This window comes from Sander lucioperca, chromosome 24 (genome assembly GCF_008315115.2).
Source record: "Sander lucioperca isolate FBNREF2018 chromosome 24, SLUC_FBN_1.2, whole genome shotgun sequence".
NCBI lineage: Eukaryota > Metazoa > Chordata > Actinopteri > Perciformes > Percidae > Sander > Sander lucioperca.
Genome location: NC_050196.1, coordinates 8,589,960 through 8,604,441, shown reverse-complemented (window position 1 = coordinate 8,604,441; position 14,482 = coordinate 8,589,960). Strand labels below are relative to the sequence as shown.

Here is a 14,482-nt window from a genome sequence, read left to right as displayed (position 1 = left end):
CTCAAAGGGAACTTTAAAAGCCTGTCATTTACCCTAGCCAGGTGTTCCCAGCTGGTCTGGGGATTTAAACTGCCAACTTCAATGTTACAAAAGCCCCAATGAAAGTTAATTAAATACTATCCTTACATGTACAGGTAAACACATTTTACCATGCCGAAGCTACTTGTTGTGGAACTACCCTCTTGCCAGTTTATAGTATTATACTGCATTAGTTTTAGCTACTTAATAGACTGGCAACTGAATGCATTTACTATAGGCTGTACAACATGCATATGTATATTTTGGGGGTTTTCTAAAAGTGCGATACACATTTCCAGCGGTCTACAGAAGGGGCCAGGGGTCACCATCCATGACTGAGTTTTGTTGAAAGCTTTAATTTAAACTTTTCTTTGGTCTAGATGTCCTAATAAAGCATGGCTGCTCTGTTGAAACAACCAATGTCTGTTAAATGCCTGGGTCCACATCAATTATGTGTATGCACAAAGAAAACATGCATACAAACTGGTATAAAATAGTGTGCACCTCACTCAATTTTTAGAGATCGCTGTGGGTGAATGATAGGTGGACAATGTAAAGGCACATTTATAAAACTTAATTTTAAAACACGTTAGCCATTAGCTGAGCTTAACAGACTGGAAACGGCTTAAAATTCCAGTGACTTCCAGGAGTCTGGTCATCGCCAGGCAACCAGCCCAGAATCCAGGAATCACTGCTGCACAAAAAAAATAGCCCGGCACATAACCCAATAAAATCAGTCTTACATTCTTGTTTTTGAACAGACAATATTAACATTTGAGCTTGCTATCCCCCCCTTACTAATCTTTAGTAAACTAACGGTCACTTGGTGGCTCTAGCTTCACACTTAGACAGAAATTACAAAAAATTTAATTTTCAGAATTCTCAAATGGAATTTTATTGTTGGTAGTTTCTGGAATTCCATCACATACCTGCAGGGCTGCAAAGGGTCAAAACCATAAAGAGTATGGTAGCACGTATTTAACAGATACTCTACAATTCATGCCATGTAGCTGTGACCAACTACAGATTATTGCTCTTTTCTGAGAGCCCCTTACTCTTACACTGCTACCTAAAGGGCTGAGAACCGTTAAGCAAACATTTCATCTTCCTGTGAACAGCTATGGAGGAAAGCTGCTTAAATCAACTCAGACAACGATGATGTGAATTTCCTAACTATGTCTTCTAAAGTTAGCCACTTAACATGCCATTACTTATAAACATACCCTCTGAGCAATGGCAGACAGAGGCCGTTTCCCCCCCAGGTAACAACACTGGGAACGCAAAAAAAAGAAAAATACAAAAAAGAAAGATTTCACAGGAGACAGGCAGTGATCGCCCAGTGTGCATTTCCAACTCATTCAATTGCTCAGTCCACGAGAATGTCCTGTCCCCATTTCCCCCACTGTGGCCCCCTCCGAGTCTGACTGTCCAATGATGTATGTGTTGGGCGACGTGGAGAATGAGTCCTTCTGGGTTGGAAACAAAAACGGCCAGAAAATAGAAGACTGATAAGATGGGGACTTACACTTTACTCTGGTTCCCACTTCCTTGGATTCAGGGTGAAAGTCTTTGAGGTGGATGGCCAATGTCCTCCATTGTCAAATATACCAACCTGCTCCCCCAGTCAGCTAAATGTAGGTGGAGTTGTGAAATAGCGGGGTCAGGGTGGTGATTGGGCGGGGGGGGGGGGGGGAAGGCAGCATCCATACACACTACAGATCAGAGCAGGAGCAAGAAGAGGGAGTTGTATGGAGGAGAACCAGGAGCTCAATTTTTCTTCATGGGCTTTTTAAAGAGCGGGGAGGTGACGGAGGGGCTCAGGCAGTATTCAGTAGGTCCTGTATGGCTTTCTGCTGCGTCTCGTTCAGTGTCGATACACACTGTGTCCATAACCCTGCCGACACCTGGACGACACAAGATAAAAAAGGGTCAACCTATAAACTGCTTCATACACCAAGATATTGATTTATGTCTGGTTTCTTAGCAGTCAACAGTTTTTGATCCTATGCACCTGTCAGTAAAACCTTATGGTGTGCGATAAAGGCTCACCTGTACTTGGCGGATGACGTTTGCCAGCCGTTTGCTGCATGCGTCTTCACTCTTGACCGACTCGTTTGCAACTCCGTCTGCGATGATGAGGAAGATTTTAGGAAGGTTGGCGTTGTCTGGTCCGAGGACAATGGGGTTGTTGCTTTGGAGAGAAGATGGGAGGGAAAAACATTTCAGAGAGTTTGTACATCCCCTGGTTTAAAAAACTAAACAATTTCAGAAGGTATTTCCACAGATGCTGCCCTACCTTTCAATGAGGTCGCACAGAAAGTCAAATGTGTGGACGGCCTCCTCTTTGTCCTCGTTGAGCGGTAGCCAGCTGAGCCAATGGGGAAGGATCTCGTTGACGTTTACACACTCCGGCCGAAACCTCATGACCTTTCCTACAGCAGAGATGCAGTTCTCTGTAGCGTTGACGTTCTCCTTGGAGCGCGAGTCGGCTGCCTGGATGACTCTGACCAGCAGGGGAATGGCCTCTGGATCACAGAAAATAGACAAAGACATCTAGTCAACTAAAAGCAGTAAGCTGCCAACAAACCACAAGTGAAGACCAGCGCTAGGCCATACCTGTACAGAACGGGCGGTAGTTCTCTCCTCCGTACTGAGCCATGACACCGACACCATAGGCGGCTGCCTGCCGAACCTCGGGGCTCGTGTCACACAGAGACTGCAACATCGGCCGCAGGAAATACTCTGCGTATTTGAAGGAGGCAGGGCTGCAGTGCTCCACCACGTCGTCAAAGATGCACAGACCCCACTGTCTGTCCGCCCACGGCCTGCTGGGACACTAAAGACAAGTTCAGTTAGTTACTGTTGAACTCAGTATGTGATAACCCTAACCCAACAGACTGACACCATCTGGTGGTAGTTTACACTTTCTTTTCCTCATGGAACTTTAAGTAAAGATAAGAGAACAAATACTAATGTGCATAATAGGACTGCAGACAGTGCTCACCGTTTGTACATGATGATCTGAAAACAGGAAGTACTTACTATTAGCTGGACGATGAGCTGCAGCAGCTGTTCAAACCAAGGCAGCACCTTCTCTTTGTAACTACTGAACACCGAGTGCAGGATGTCCGACACTTTGGTCAGGATGTACACGTCGTTCTCATCCTGTCACAGATGAAAAAGTAGGGCTCTTTCAATATATTTTTATCACGAGATTGTTTGACAATCTATTGGACAAAAATGTTTCAAGGTGAAAATAATTACCTCGTCTTGTAATGATTCCTCCACCTGCTCATCATAGTCTTCATCCTGTCTCTTAGCTGTAAAGGACAAATGTTCTGTGAGGATTATGCATAAACACAGTTTCTTGTATTGACTGAGATAAGGAGTTTTTGGGAAAAATGTTAAAAAAAAAAAAAAAGTGCCTCTATGGTTGTAATAAAAGTCTCACCCTGTCTGAGCTCCTGGTTCTTAAAATGCTCCTCCAGTTTTCCTTTCAAGATGCCGCCCAGCTCCTCAAAATGCTCGTTGTTCAGACAGCCATCTCCCATTAACTCAATGCACTTTAGAAAGAAAACAAACACTCCAATCAGTCAGGTCAGAAATCCTATCATAATAGAAATGGTACCAGGGAACATTTCAGAAGAACAAAAACAAAAAAAAACTAAAGTTACCTTGGCAAAAGAGTGCATTATCTCTGACAGGACGTCAGAGTCTGGCTCCGTCCCAATGGCCTTGATGAGAGCATCGCACATGAAGTGCCACATCTGGGTGAGGTAATCTGGTCCTCGAACCCGTGCACACTCCAGCAGCAGGGGCATGGACTCAGCTGCTGCCACCCGCACACGTGAGACAGTTAAGGAAACGCCCATCATCAAGCCCCTTACTCTTATAAACATATGCCACCATTTATAGTTCAAAAAAAAAAAAAAAAGGTCAGAAGTCCGTAATAAAAAGGATATCATCATGGAAGTAAAACTTGAGCAGAGGAACCATCAGCTTCACCACCTGCTCAGTGTACTCCACAAAGCCCTCCTTCAGCTCTTTGGCGTAACACACCTGGAAAAAAAACAACACCACAGAGGGTCTCACTAACAGGACTGAGCCATGGCCTTAGTATCTACAGAGAGATAAACAATGGCTTCACATCAATCTGCCTCAGACCCCCTTAGGATCCTGACAGGACATACATGAATCTTAGTGCTCCTGCTGTAGCGAACTGGACTACTCACTAGGGCCGAGTAGCCAAATCAATACTTTTAGGCACTGACCAAATTGCCTCTAAAGTATCGAGTATCAAAAAATGCCTCGTCATTCAATACCCAATTTAGATACCTATGGAGTAAATCTCATCAGTGAGCCAATAAGCATGCAGCAGGCTTCTACCAAGATCTAATAATGCTGGTGAATGGCTGTCTAACGTTACACGTCGTAAGGGCAGGCAGAAAAAAAAAAAAAAAAAAAAAAATCTACGTTACGCAGCTGAAAAATAAATGAAAGGATTTGTGCCATAATGTTGTAATTTCATTGGTTTTTTGAAATTTGTATCGTTTAGGAAGCGGTATCAAAGTCACAATATGGGTACCGAACATTTTTGAACGATACCCAGCCCTACTACTTACAAGCATCTGGCAGGCAGTGGCCTTCTCCTCCAGGCCGGCCGTCTTGATGCCGAAACTCTGCTGGTCTCCCAGGTTGACAAACTCCCAGCCGTCATCCTCCGATATGTTCTCCATGTCCTGGGCTACAAGACAGAGGCGGACATATTCAAATACTGCAACTTTCATTTGGTTTTGTTCGCAATGCCCACTGCTTTTTCATTGTAAAAGGGAAGTCCGTATACAGTTGAAAACCACTGTTGTGTTACTTACTGTCAAGCAGGGCCACCTCAGGCTTGATGGAGGCCGTCTTCATCAGGGGGCCCATCACTACAGGCAGGTACTGCTGAAACTCCTTCCCCAGGATCTTACACATCCTGGCCCAGGCTGAGATCATGTACGAGATCTAAACCCCGAGCAACAAACGCATGACGACAGGTTGACTATATTGCAACGGTAATAATCAAGAAAACTGGGAGGGTTCAAAGTAATGTTCCAAGTCTACCAACCTGAGGATCGTCATCCTCCAGGTCATTGAAGTCTGTCTGGGTTTTGAGGAGCAGCTGCATGACGGCCGAGGCATCTGGCATGAACTGGTGACAGAGCAGTAGGAGAAGGACAGATGTGAAGAAGGCAGCCGAAGATGTCAGTGGACAGTTTGATCGCACTCTGTGCAGACGTACCTTCTCCTTGCCGACAGCCAGGCCGATGAGGCTGATGCACTCTATGGTCTTGCCACGAAGCAGCCGCAGCTCCTTCTGCACGGCGTTTTCCACGATGTGTTTGAGCGAGGGCATGAACAGGTCGTAGTACGGCACAAACTTCTCCTCGGCCGTGTCAGCCACCGAGGCGATGGACGTCACCACTTGCTCCAGGACTAGTTTGGTGCCCTTCTGGATCAACTGGGAGGAGAGAAGAGGACACAGTTAAGACTCCCGACAGCCTGGCTGGATATAAACAGGAAATAACACTGAGTATAGTGTGTTAACAGGGGCTATGATCCTGACAGATTTATCAAAAAGTGTAAATTTGTACCTCTTGCAACTTGGCTACCATGATGACGTGAAGGTGCTGCACCAAGCTGTCCAGATATGGGATCAGCAGCGATTTAGGACAGTCCTCTGTGAAGTTGATGAGGGCGGCGGCAGCGTGCGCCTGCACCCGAGGGTTACTCTGATCCTCCATGGTCTGAAGCAGGGCTGAGATCACCTGGGAGGGAGGAGGATGCAGGGTCAGGGTCCTCTTAGTCCACAGTGGTAAACCTTTACTTTGTGAAACGTGAACCTGTATCCTATTTTTCTAATTGAATTTATTGCATTAGATTGAACGGATCGATTAGTTACCTTGTCATGGAATTTCTTTTGGAAGGTCGGGGCGAAGTCTGTGGCCATTTGTCCGATAGCGTTGCAGGCAGCATAGCGTACCCTTGGGTGCTGACGATTGAACAAGTAAGCAGAGATCATTAACACCATACAAGATGTACACAAGTCCTGAAACATTAGTAACCACAAAAAAGGTAAAAGATTTTGGTGAAGATCCATCCATCAGTGTGCTCTCTAACGTCACTACGAACCACAGAAAGCAAAGCCAAGTACCCTGAGCTGAAGTAACTACCATGTGCTGTATCGTCGTATTAAACAATCAAGTCCGTAGTTGTGTTTCTTACAGGATCGGAGCAGAAGAGGAGGACAAAGCTGACGATCTCTTGGAGGATGGCCTCCATCTGCTGGTGGCAGCCCTCACCGATGGCTGACAGCGCCATCAGCCCCGCATGTCGGTACTTCCAGTCGGCTAGCGACAAACACACTGGGTTGAATACATGTTCACGCTTAGCGATTTAATATTTTTAAGTCATCAGCAGGTTTACTTACGGTTCTGCAGCATCTGCATGATGTGCTGTTTGATCATGGGCAGAATTATCTTTCCTCCCAGACCACAGGCGATTCGGTCGAGAGCGCTCTCCCCAGCCACAGCATTACTGGTGGTGGGGACAAGAACCAAAATTACTCGACACACAAACAAGTGTATGGACACATTTCCAAACCTCTTTGAAGATACTTTATATATATATAAAGTGTGGATTTGTGTCTTGATGGCGATGGCACCAGGCCTTACCTGTCAAAGTCATCGTCCTCCAGCTCATCAGCCATGGCCCAGTCGTCATCGTCCTCGAGGTCCACCATCATCGCCAGCATCTGCGGCACTGAAGACACAACACGCAGGTATTGCAACCGTCTAGACTCTTCTGCCCAACTTTTTTGGGTGGCCAAAATGTATTAGGGAAATACTCAAGTGTTAGTTAATCAACGGTGAACCAAATCCTCACCGCTCTGAGCCACAATGGCCGTGTGTTTCCTCAGCATGGCTGCTGCGGTCTCCGATAAGGTGACGATGACCTCGAGTGCCAACTGCCTTTGCATGTTGGTCAGGTTGGTGTCGGCACACAGCTGAAGAGACAACGAAACATGTTGGTCACATAGAGCTTACAGTCAAACTATTAAATGTAAAAAAAAAAAAATTGTTGTGTTAAATGTTCTGTGTCAAATGCAAATTTGATGCGTTTCTTTGATGTTTCCATGCATAAATGAGCATGCATGAGTCATTCGGAAAAACAATATTTTTTTAAACGGACATATTTAGCATTGGTGTGCTCTCTGACTCACCTTTAGACAGAGCTGCAGAGTGGCCTCCAGGTTGGGTCTCAGGTATTTGGGTGCCGTGTCTGCAATTTCAACTAAGGACTTGAGCACAGAGTCGTCTGCCTGGTAGCACGACTCGTTCACTGCCTGATTAAGAACATCATGAGCGGGAGTTAGTGTTGCATAAACAGTTGTTCGGCAGTGGCATGCTGCTGTTGCTGAATTTACACTGTCACCACAATCTAAAGGCCTTAACCTGCCCCTACTATCATGAGACAGACATGAAAATTCTCACTAAACACTGTTGAAATAGAGCTTCTGTTTGCCAACAGAACTTCTTTCCTCAACTGAAACCGTGTCATCTCTACATAGCATGACAAGGAATAATAAGACTTGATACGCCTTTCAGAAAAAGCAAAAACACTGCAATAGTGTGTGCATAGTTACAGTAACATGACGCCTTTTCCTGTATGATCCAAGCTAGCATTAGCTAAAGTGTACATAGACTTCAGGACATGTAACAATTTAACTTAATGGGTCTCAAGAGGCTCATGTAGAAACTTTCACTGACTGCTTAAAAGCCATTACTGGTGCAAGGATTGCATACAGGCATCACACAAAATACTGCTCTGGATGACAAGTTGTCATCCTTGTAGGAAACAGATAGCATCCGTAATGAATGGGGAGTAAGCTGGGTCACATGATCAAAGTAATAAAGCAATTCAAACCGACTCAGGACCAAGACAGAGGGCCCCTGGTATCTTACCTGCAGGATGCCTGGCAGCAGGTCAGCGAAGTGCTTCAGCAATGCCGTGTTGCTTTCGTTTGACAGAACGAAGGACGCCGCTGCCCGAGCCGCCAGGGTGCGAATCTGCAGGGAAAAAAAATTTAAAAATAAAATGTACAGTTCCTATAAATCAGGGAGAGAAATGCCCAAAAATCACGCCTTGTAATATCTTACCTGTGGGTTTGCCTGGTCCTGCATGCACTGAACGAGCATGCGCTTGATAACCTCCATGTAGTGCTGCTGCTGGTTGCCGAAGATTCCTGGGAAGTTCCTGAGGAGGCCAAGACACACAGCTGTCAGCCACCAGTACGTCGGTCTCAACATATGAGCAGTACGACGTCATCGTGGCCTAAATAAAAGATTTGGGATGAAGCGAACTGGGTCTCACCAGAATATGTGCAGGGCAGATTCTCGAAGGTTGACACTGTCAGAGTTGACAGAGTCAAAGAGGAACTTGAGCACTTCTGGCCACTGGTTATTCCCATCATCATCTGGATGAAAGACATCACAACAGTTTTATAATGAATACCCCATATTTGACAATTTTGTCACAATAAAATCATATAGTGAGAGGATGGGAAATATTGGGTAAAAAACTTCCACATTTGACCAAAAAAAAAAAAAAAAGTTAAAGAGGAGCATTACCAATGAGGTTGCGGGTGAGCTCAGCTGCGATGTCGCACACCTTCTTGCGGATGTTTGGCGAGGTCTCGTGCTGGATGCTGGTGAGCAGCTCGGTCTTGATGACCGTCTGCATCTCCAGGGTCAGGCCTGGGTAGATCTCCTCGAAGGACGACGACAGCAGGCGCCGCAGCAGCACGGCTGCCATCTGTTTGACCTGAGCGGGCAAAATATTTGGTTTCAACATTATGTCATGCGTCTCGCAACGGTCCCAACATGAAACACCATTATTTTTAACAAACCAGTTCTGGTTTGGTCAGGCAGAGCGGCTATTCTTGTATTTGTTTGATCCCAATATGATTATAAACCAGTTTATACTACAGCTTTCATTTGGATCTATTTTAGGCAGTTTACCATCCAAACAGTGATTTAAAAACAGTACGACTACAGCTACCAAACATGTGCAGGAACATTTAGTGGAATACATTTTTAGATCAATGGTCACTCTAAAAAAAAAAAAATAAAACTTAATTTTTTTTTAAACCCACAACAACCACATTGACAAAACCGGCAGCATCTCAGAAAGGCAAAGTCACTCTCCCTGGGCCAAGCACCTCTCTAGCTGCTCCCATTTCAAGACTCTAAAAATACCAGCCTTGAGGTAAAGAAAAGGAGAGGAAGCATGAGGGACCAAGCAGCTGGTGGACTCAAGTAAACATAACCGTTCAAATGCCAAAACCGTGACTCATGGAGAGCCCTAGTGTCAGGTCATGGTGAGGGCACGTGTGACGGCCGGACTACATTCTTAACATGCCGTCAATGTGGCACCTTTTCAAAAGCAGAGATATTACTGTTATGCGGACAGGATTCTCATTGTGGACTTTCCAACACTGACAGTATAAATGCTTTCAAACTCAAATGTTCCTTCCTGATATGACAAGGCTTTATACAAAGGCCAGTGATAATATGCATTTCTAATTGGCTGGCAGGGGTCCGTTTTCAGTACTATGCATCCATGTAAAACGGAAGACAACCAAGCTGTGATTTCAAAACCCTTATGTTGTTTTGCTGCTTCTCCGAATCAGGCTGAAATAGCTTAGTAAACATAAGTAAGTGTTTCAGAGTACAAACCTCTTCTGCAGCAGATGCATCTCTGATTGCCTGCAGCAAGAATGTGATCTTGGTCTGGCCCAGGATAGTGTCATAGGTCTCCTGCATAGAAAATGAATGGACAGTGGTTAGAGTGAGACATCCATCTATAAATCGGGAACTCCCTGTGCGTCTGTCCCCACACATGTGCAGTACGAGCGAGCATATATGTCCCTCACTGCATGTTGACAGAGTGTGGTTACACTTATCAAAACTCCAAACGGACAGCGTTTGCTGCAATATGATGGCGAGCCAAAAGCGGCCACGGCGCAGTTACAGACAGGCAGGCATGACAGGGTTCTTAATGCCCTGGTGACTGACTGACAAGCTGGAGGTTGTAGGGCAAGGCAACTTTTTTTTTTTCTATAGCACATTTAAGCAACATGCAATTCAAAGTAGTTTACATACCATAAAAGAGCAGTTAGAAAGAAATAGATAAAAACAGGCTAAAAAAAGAATAAGATACAAATACAAGTGTAAGAAATGAATAATTATCTGATCTGATATGTTGTTGGGATGGGTTTGGGAGGGGAGGGGTTTTATTTTGTGTGGAGTGTTAAATGTTCTAAATGAATAAAATGTTGATAAAAACTTTATTGCATCTAGATTTGAAAACTTCTCCATTAGTGTTTAAATATAGCAAACAAGAATAGAAGCAGCCACAAAGTTCTACTGCAGTTTGGACACTTCAAATCTCCAACATCATGAGATATGAATCTCACTGGAGGCCAAGATTTAACATGGCTGGTTGTTCTGATGCACATCGCCTGCTGCACAACTGGTTTGGTCAACAGTGTTCTTAAGCTGCTTGATTAAATATGCAAAAGAAACGCAAATGTAAATGATGCTCTGAGGATACAGTGGAACCTTGGGTGTGTGCTCCAAGGAAAATATCAGATGATCATGTGCATGTGGTGCTAATGGTAAACAAAGAACTGCTTCCTTTATTACGTGAAAGGATATGAACCCAGTTTACGCAGGAAAAACATGATTATGTGACCATAAAACCCCTTAAATGGAATTTGAGTGTTTTTTTTGTTTGTTTTTTTATTATTAAGAGTACACATTCACATGATAAAGACAAAAGAGGGAGGAGCATTATTGTGGTAACAGTATGGTGGGAGAGAAACCTGATTACTGAACAAACATGTTTAAATAGAAACCTCATTTCCTCGCAATATACTGATTTCTTGGGCTCTTGGCTCCCAGTGGCTCGATATCATGATCAATCATTTTCTATTTGTCACATAAAATCGTACAAGGTACAATTCCAGTCAAATGTTACTTATGCATGATTCATCATAAAGCAGTTTGTGGCTGTCAGATTGTGCACACAAAAAGAGTAAGATGAATGTCACCGGCACTTCAGGATCCAGCCAGGTCTCTGCAAAAGGACACAGTCATCATATGTGGACAAAGTGCCATCTCCCATAAATAAGCTGAGCAGTAAAACGTGCCCACTAGCTATAGCAACCCCCCCCTCCCACTACTAAAGAGAGGAAACCCCCCCACAACATGAAGACAATGGCAACGCTTTCACTTTGGTCACTACTTTTAAAGACAATATTATACTTCATGACTTGCCATCCCTCTCATCATGTATTGCAGGGGGGGGGGGGGACTAGGGATGTGGACACCTACAACTGTTTAGTAGCTGTAGTCTTTAGCTGTTCATAGATGGGTTTAAAGTCCGCTACAGATGGATGAATTTCTATTGTGTGTGTAACACAGAAAGGGACTTTCTATAAAAGGATGAATTCCAATGAGCTTAGTAACGTGGCAGACAGTCAGTGGTTTATAAAGAAAAACGCTGACTGCCAGTGAGGGGAGAGTGATAAGATTCAACCACCTCATCCAAACGTCGGATGCTGAAGAGGTAAAGTGTGGTAACAATGCTTTGCCGCGACTAATCGTGGTGGGGAAAAGTGAATAGGCCAGCCAGACTCAGCCCAAACAAATCCTCCAGATAACTAATCCAGTGAGAGGGGATGAACGGAGACGAGCCTTGGCGTGACTGAAACTGAGATAATTCGCTTCACGAGTAACATTTGACTAAACGACGAAAACACGTTTTAAAACAGTTGTGTTGTTAAACCGACTTTCAGATAAAATGACTGAAGGCCATTGCATAAGCACTGCTAACACAGTTACCTCGCCCTCTAAAAGAACTGGCTCCCCAACGTTACCTCCTCCTACATCTGTAACGTAAACCACTGTTGTTATGGTGATCATTACACCTATAACGTGACATGTGTGTCGGTATTTCATTTCTGAATTCCCTTTCACTAATATTTTAGCAACCCATTCTGTTTAACGCCAGCTTGCTAGCTAATGAAACTAGCAACACTGTAGCAGATCTTTAGCTTCATGCTACTTCCTGTTACTCTACTAGCTAGAGGACTAACTTAGCTTCACTGTCAGCTGGAGAATGTGGGATTGGTCCCCAACAAACGGAACATTTCACTTTGAATCCAAACGACTGACACAAACACACACAAGAGTCACGGGTGGGTTAGTGTCAGCATGATCTGCATTGTGTCCACTTAGCTTCGCAACATGGTGGAGGTAGTTAGCGTTAGTTTCGGCTTCCCATTGCACGTGGGCTAACGAGCTTGACGTGAAAGCTAGGCGGTTAGCAAAAGCTAACCTGATCGCACTGATTTCCACAATCGCCAAACTTGTCACTCGTGAAATCAGCTACGTTTTGTTATCTCACCTCTGATTGCTTCCTGACGTTGTTGTCAGGGCTCATCAGGTTGCCCAGCAAGAGGTAGAACTGCTGCTGCTGTTCCGCCATTGCAGTGAGATCCAAAAAGACCAGCCGGGTGGAGAAGCGGCGAAATGAGCCCGGCAGAACCTGCTTCGGTCACACAATGCTGCTAACGTTCTATTGGCTTGCTTTAGCAACTCTACTTGCCATTCATTGGACCAAATACTTGTATCAAACGCACGCCATTGGCTTACACGGGTTCTCAGCGTCTATTGGATGGAATCGACACAGAAAAGCGAATGCGTTGTTCCTGTTAGCTAATAATGAATGACTAAAGCGCGGGAAATTAGTACATCACTGCATTGTTATTGTACATGTATATTAGCCGTGATGGAAAGTAACGTGAAATGTACTCAACGTTACTGTACTTACAAGTACATTAGTGCAATGTTGCTGTACTTGTACTTAAATTGAGTATTAAAATGTTATGCTTATGTTACTTTAGACGTCTATTCTACTTCGTTTCAGAGGGAAGTAACGTTTTTGTACTTTTTGTTCGTCTAACATTAGCTAGCGTTATATTATGACAGCTAACGTTATTGCTAGCTTGCTTGGTTACTTTTCAGATAAAGTCCCTCACAGTGGGGCTCTAACATTACAGAACAAGTATTCTGTTGCCACGAATACTTCTTCCACCACTGTAACGATCTATTGTTTATGACTTCATAAAAAAAAAACTATGGTTAGCTAAAATTACCTTTGAAGTGTAATTGTTGCCAGGATTTAAAACATACTAAATAGGCTATATACTCAATTATTTGGATTTTTCATATTTTATATTTTATATAAATCACTAAATGCTGTTTTAAAACCCTCTCAACACTGCCACAACATTTGGGTGGATAAATACAGAATTAAAAACAGCCTCACAAAAATGTAAAATATATGTTTGTGTTATTTCACATGTAAAATGTGATATGATAAAGTGTCAAAAAGGGTAAATATACTGTATTAACCATAGACTGTATAAAATAGGTAACGTTATTCACTCTAAAGTAAGCCACGCCTAGTAAAGATGTTCTCTGAAGAAATAGGCTATAAAAATGGTAGCTTTAAAATGAAAATGCCAAAATAGTAGTTCTGGATTTAACTCAAGATTCCTTATGACTGTTTTTTACATTAGGCCTATATTTTGAACTTACTTCTGATTGAGTTTTGAATGAGAAATGTGTGTTTCTTTTTGTTACTATCCCTAAAATAAAAGCTTAAGTAAAATGGGAGACATTTGTTAGAAATAATCCTATATATTATATCTGCTTGTTCAACACTATAGGCCTAATTGAATCTGCATCATGCTTACCTCACATATAATAATTACATATTACATAGTTGATTGGAAACTTTAGGATAGCATTCAAAACAAGAGCATTTATATATAAATATTATGAAATTGCCCGCATGATTTATATGATTAAAAAGTTGTTTACAGCTCAACCATACCAATAGAATGTGCAGGGTAATGTCCCAGTAGATGGCAGCCAAGCTTTTTTTTTGTGATTTTTGCAATGCATCTTTTGCCCCAATGAAGCCAGCAAACCTCTGCCAATGAAATCTGTATGTTTGCAGGTGAGATAGGCTATGTTAACAAGCTGCAACAGATTTGGAAGACATTTGGTGAACAGACAAGAAGACATTTGTCCTCCAGAGATAAAGTAAGTTGAGTAGATGATTTTTCTTCTTTTGTCTTATTTTCTTTGTTCTAATGTCATTGTTCTGTCTCAACATATAAAAAGAAAGTTAAACTAGGTTGTTTAGGAAATGTCTTGCTATGCATCAAAGGGTCTTTTATTTATTTTTTTAACATTGGCTAACGTAGATTTGTGTCAGAGGTATCAATAATTTTTTTGCACACTGATTGGTTTACATCACACACACAGACTCATGTGAACTCTTCGACTGT

The 14,482-nt window shown here is 43.2% G+C and overlaps 1 protein-coding gene across 1 annotated transcript; it reads right to left on the bottom strand.

Moving 5' to 3' along the window:
• Nucleotides 1-883: 883 nt before the first annotated feature.
• kpnb3 (karyopherin (importin) beta 3) lies at nucleotides 884-12,797 on the bottom strand. Its single transcript, XM_031292130.2, has 26 exons — nucleotides 12,529-12,797; nucleotides 9,795-9,875; nucleotides 8,688-8,880; nucleotides 8,431-8,533; nucleotides 8,217-8,313; nucleotides 8,022-8,126; nucleotides 7,280-7,402; nucleotides 6,943-7,063; nucleotides 6,732-6,819; nucleotides 6,488-6,594; nucleotides 6,283-6,407; nucleotides 5,960-6,049; nucleotides 5,652-5,825; nucleotides 5,300-5,518; nucleotides 5,126-5,209; nucleotides 4,890-5,022; nucleotides 4,641-4,762; nucleotides 3,981-4,077; nucleotides 3,693-3,865; nucleotides 3,470-3,581; nucleotides 3,283-3,338; nucleotides 3,061-3,183; nucleotides 2,635-2,854; nucleotides 2,315-2,543; nucleotides 2,068-2,209; nucleotides 884-1,922 (listed from the first exon to the last, which is right to left on the bottom strand). Exons 1-26 carry the CDS (start codon nucleotides 12,607-12,609, stop codon nucleotides 1,836-1,838), a joined length of 3,285 nt encoding a protein of 1,094 aa, XP_031147990.1. The 5' UTR covers nucleotides 12,610-12,797; the 3' UTR covers nucleotides 884-1,835.
• Between the last annotated feature and the right edge of the window lie 1,685 nt (nucleotides 12,798-14,482).

Bases quoted from the DNA above. Each gene is read 5' to 3' on its own strand.
- kpnb3 (XM_031292130.2), bottom strand. From the start codon at position 12,609: ATGGCGGAACAGCAGCAGCAGTTCTACCTCTTGCTGGGCAACCTGATG. The intron at 6,820-6,942 runs GTGAGGATTTGG...TTGTGTCTTCAG, and splicing joins GGCCATTGTGGCTCAGAGCG to TGCCGCAGATGCTGGCGATG. The intron at 5,519-5,651 runs GTACAAATTTAC...CTCTCCTCCCAG, and splicing joins TGGTAGCCAAGTTGCAAGAG to TTGATCCAGAAGGGCACCAA.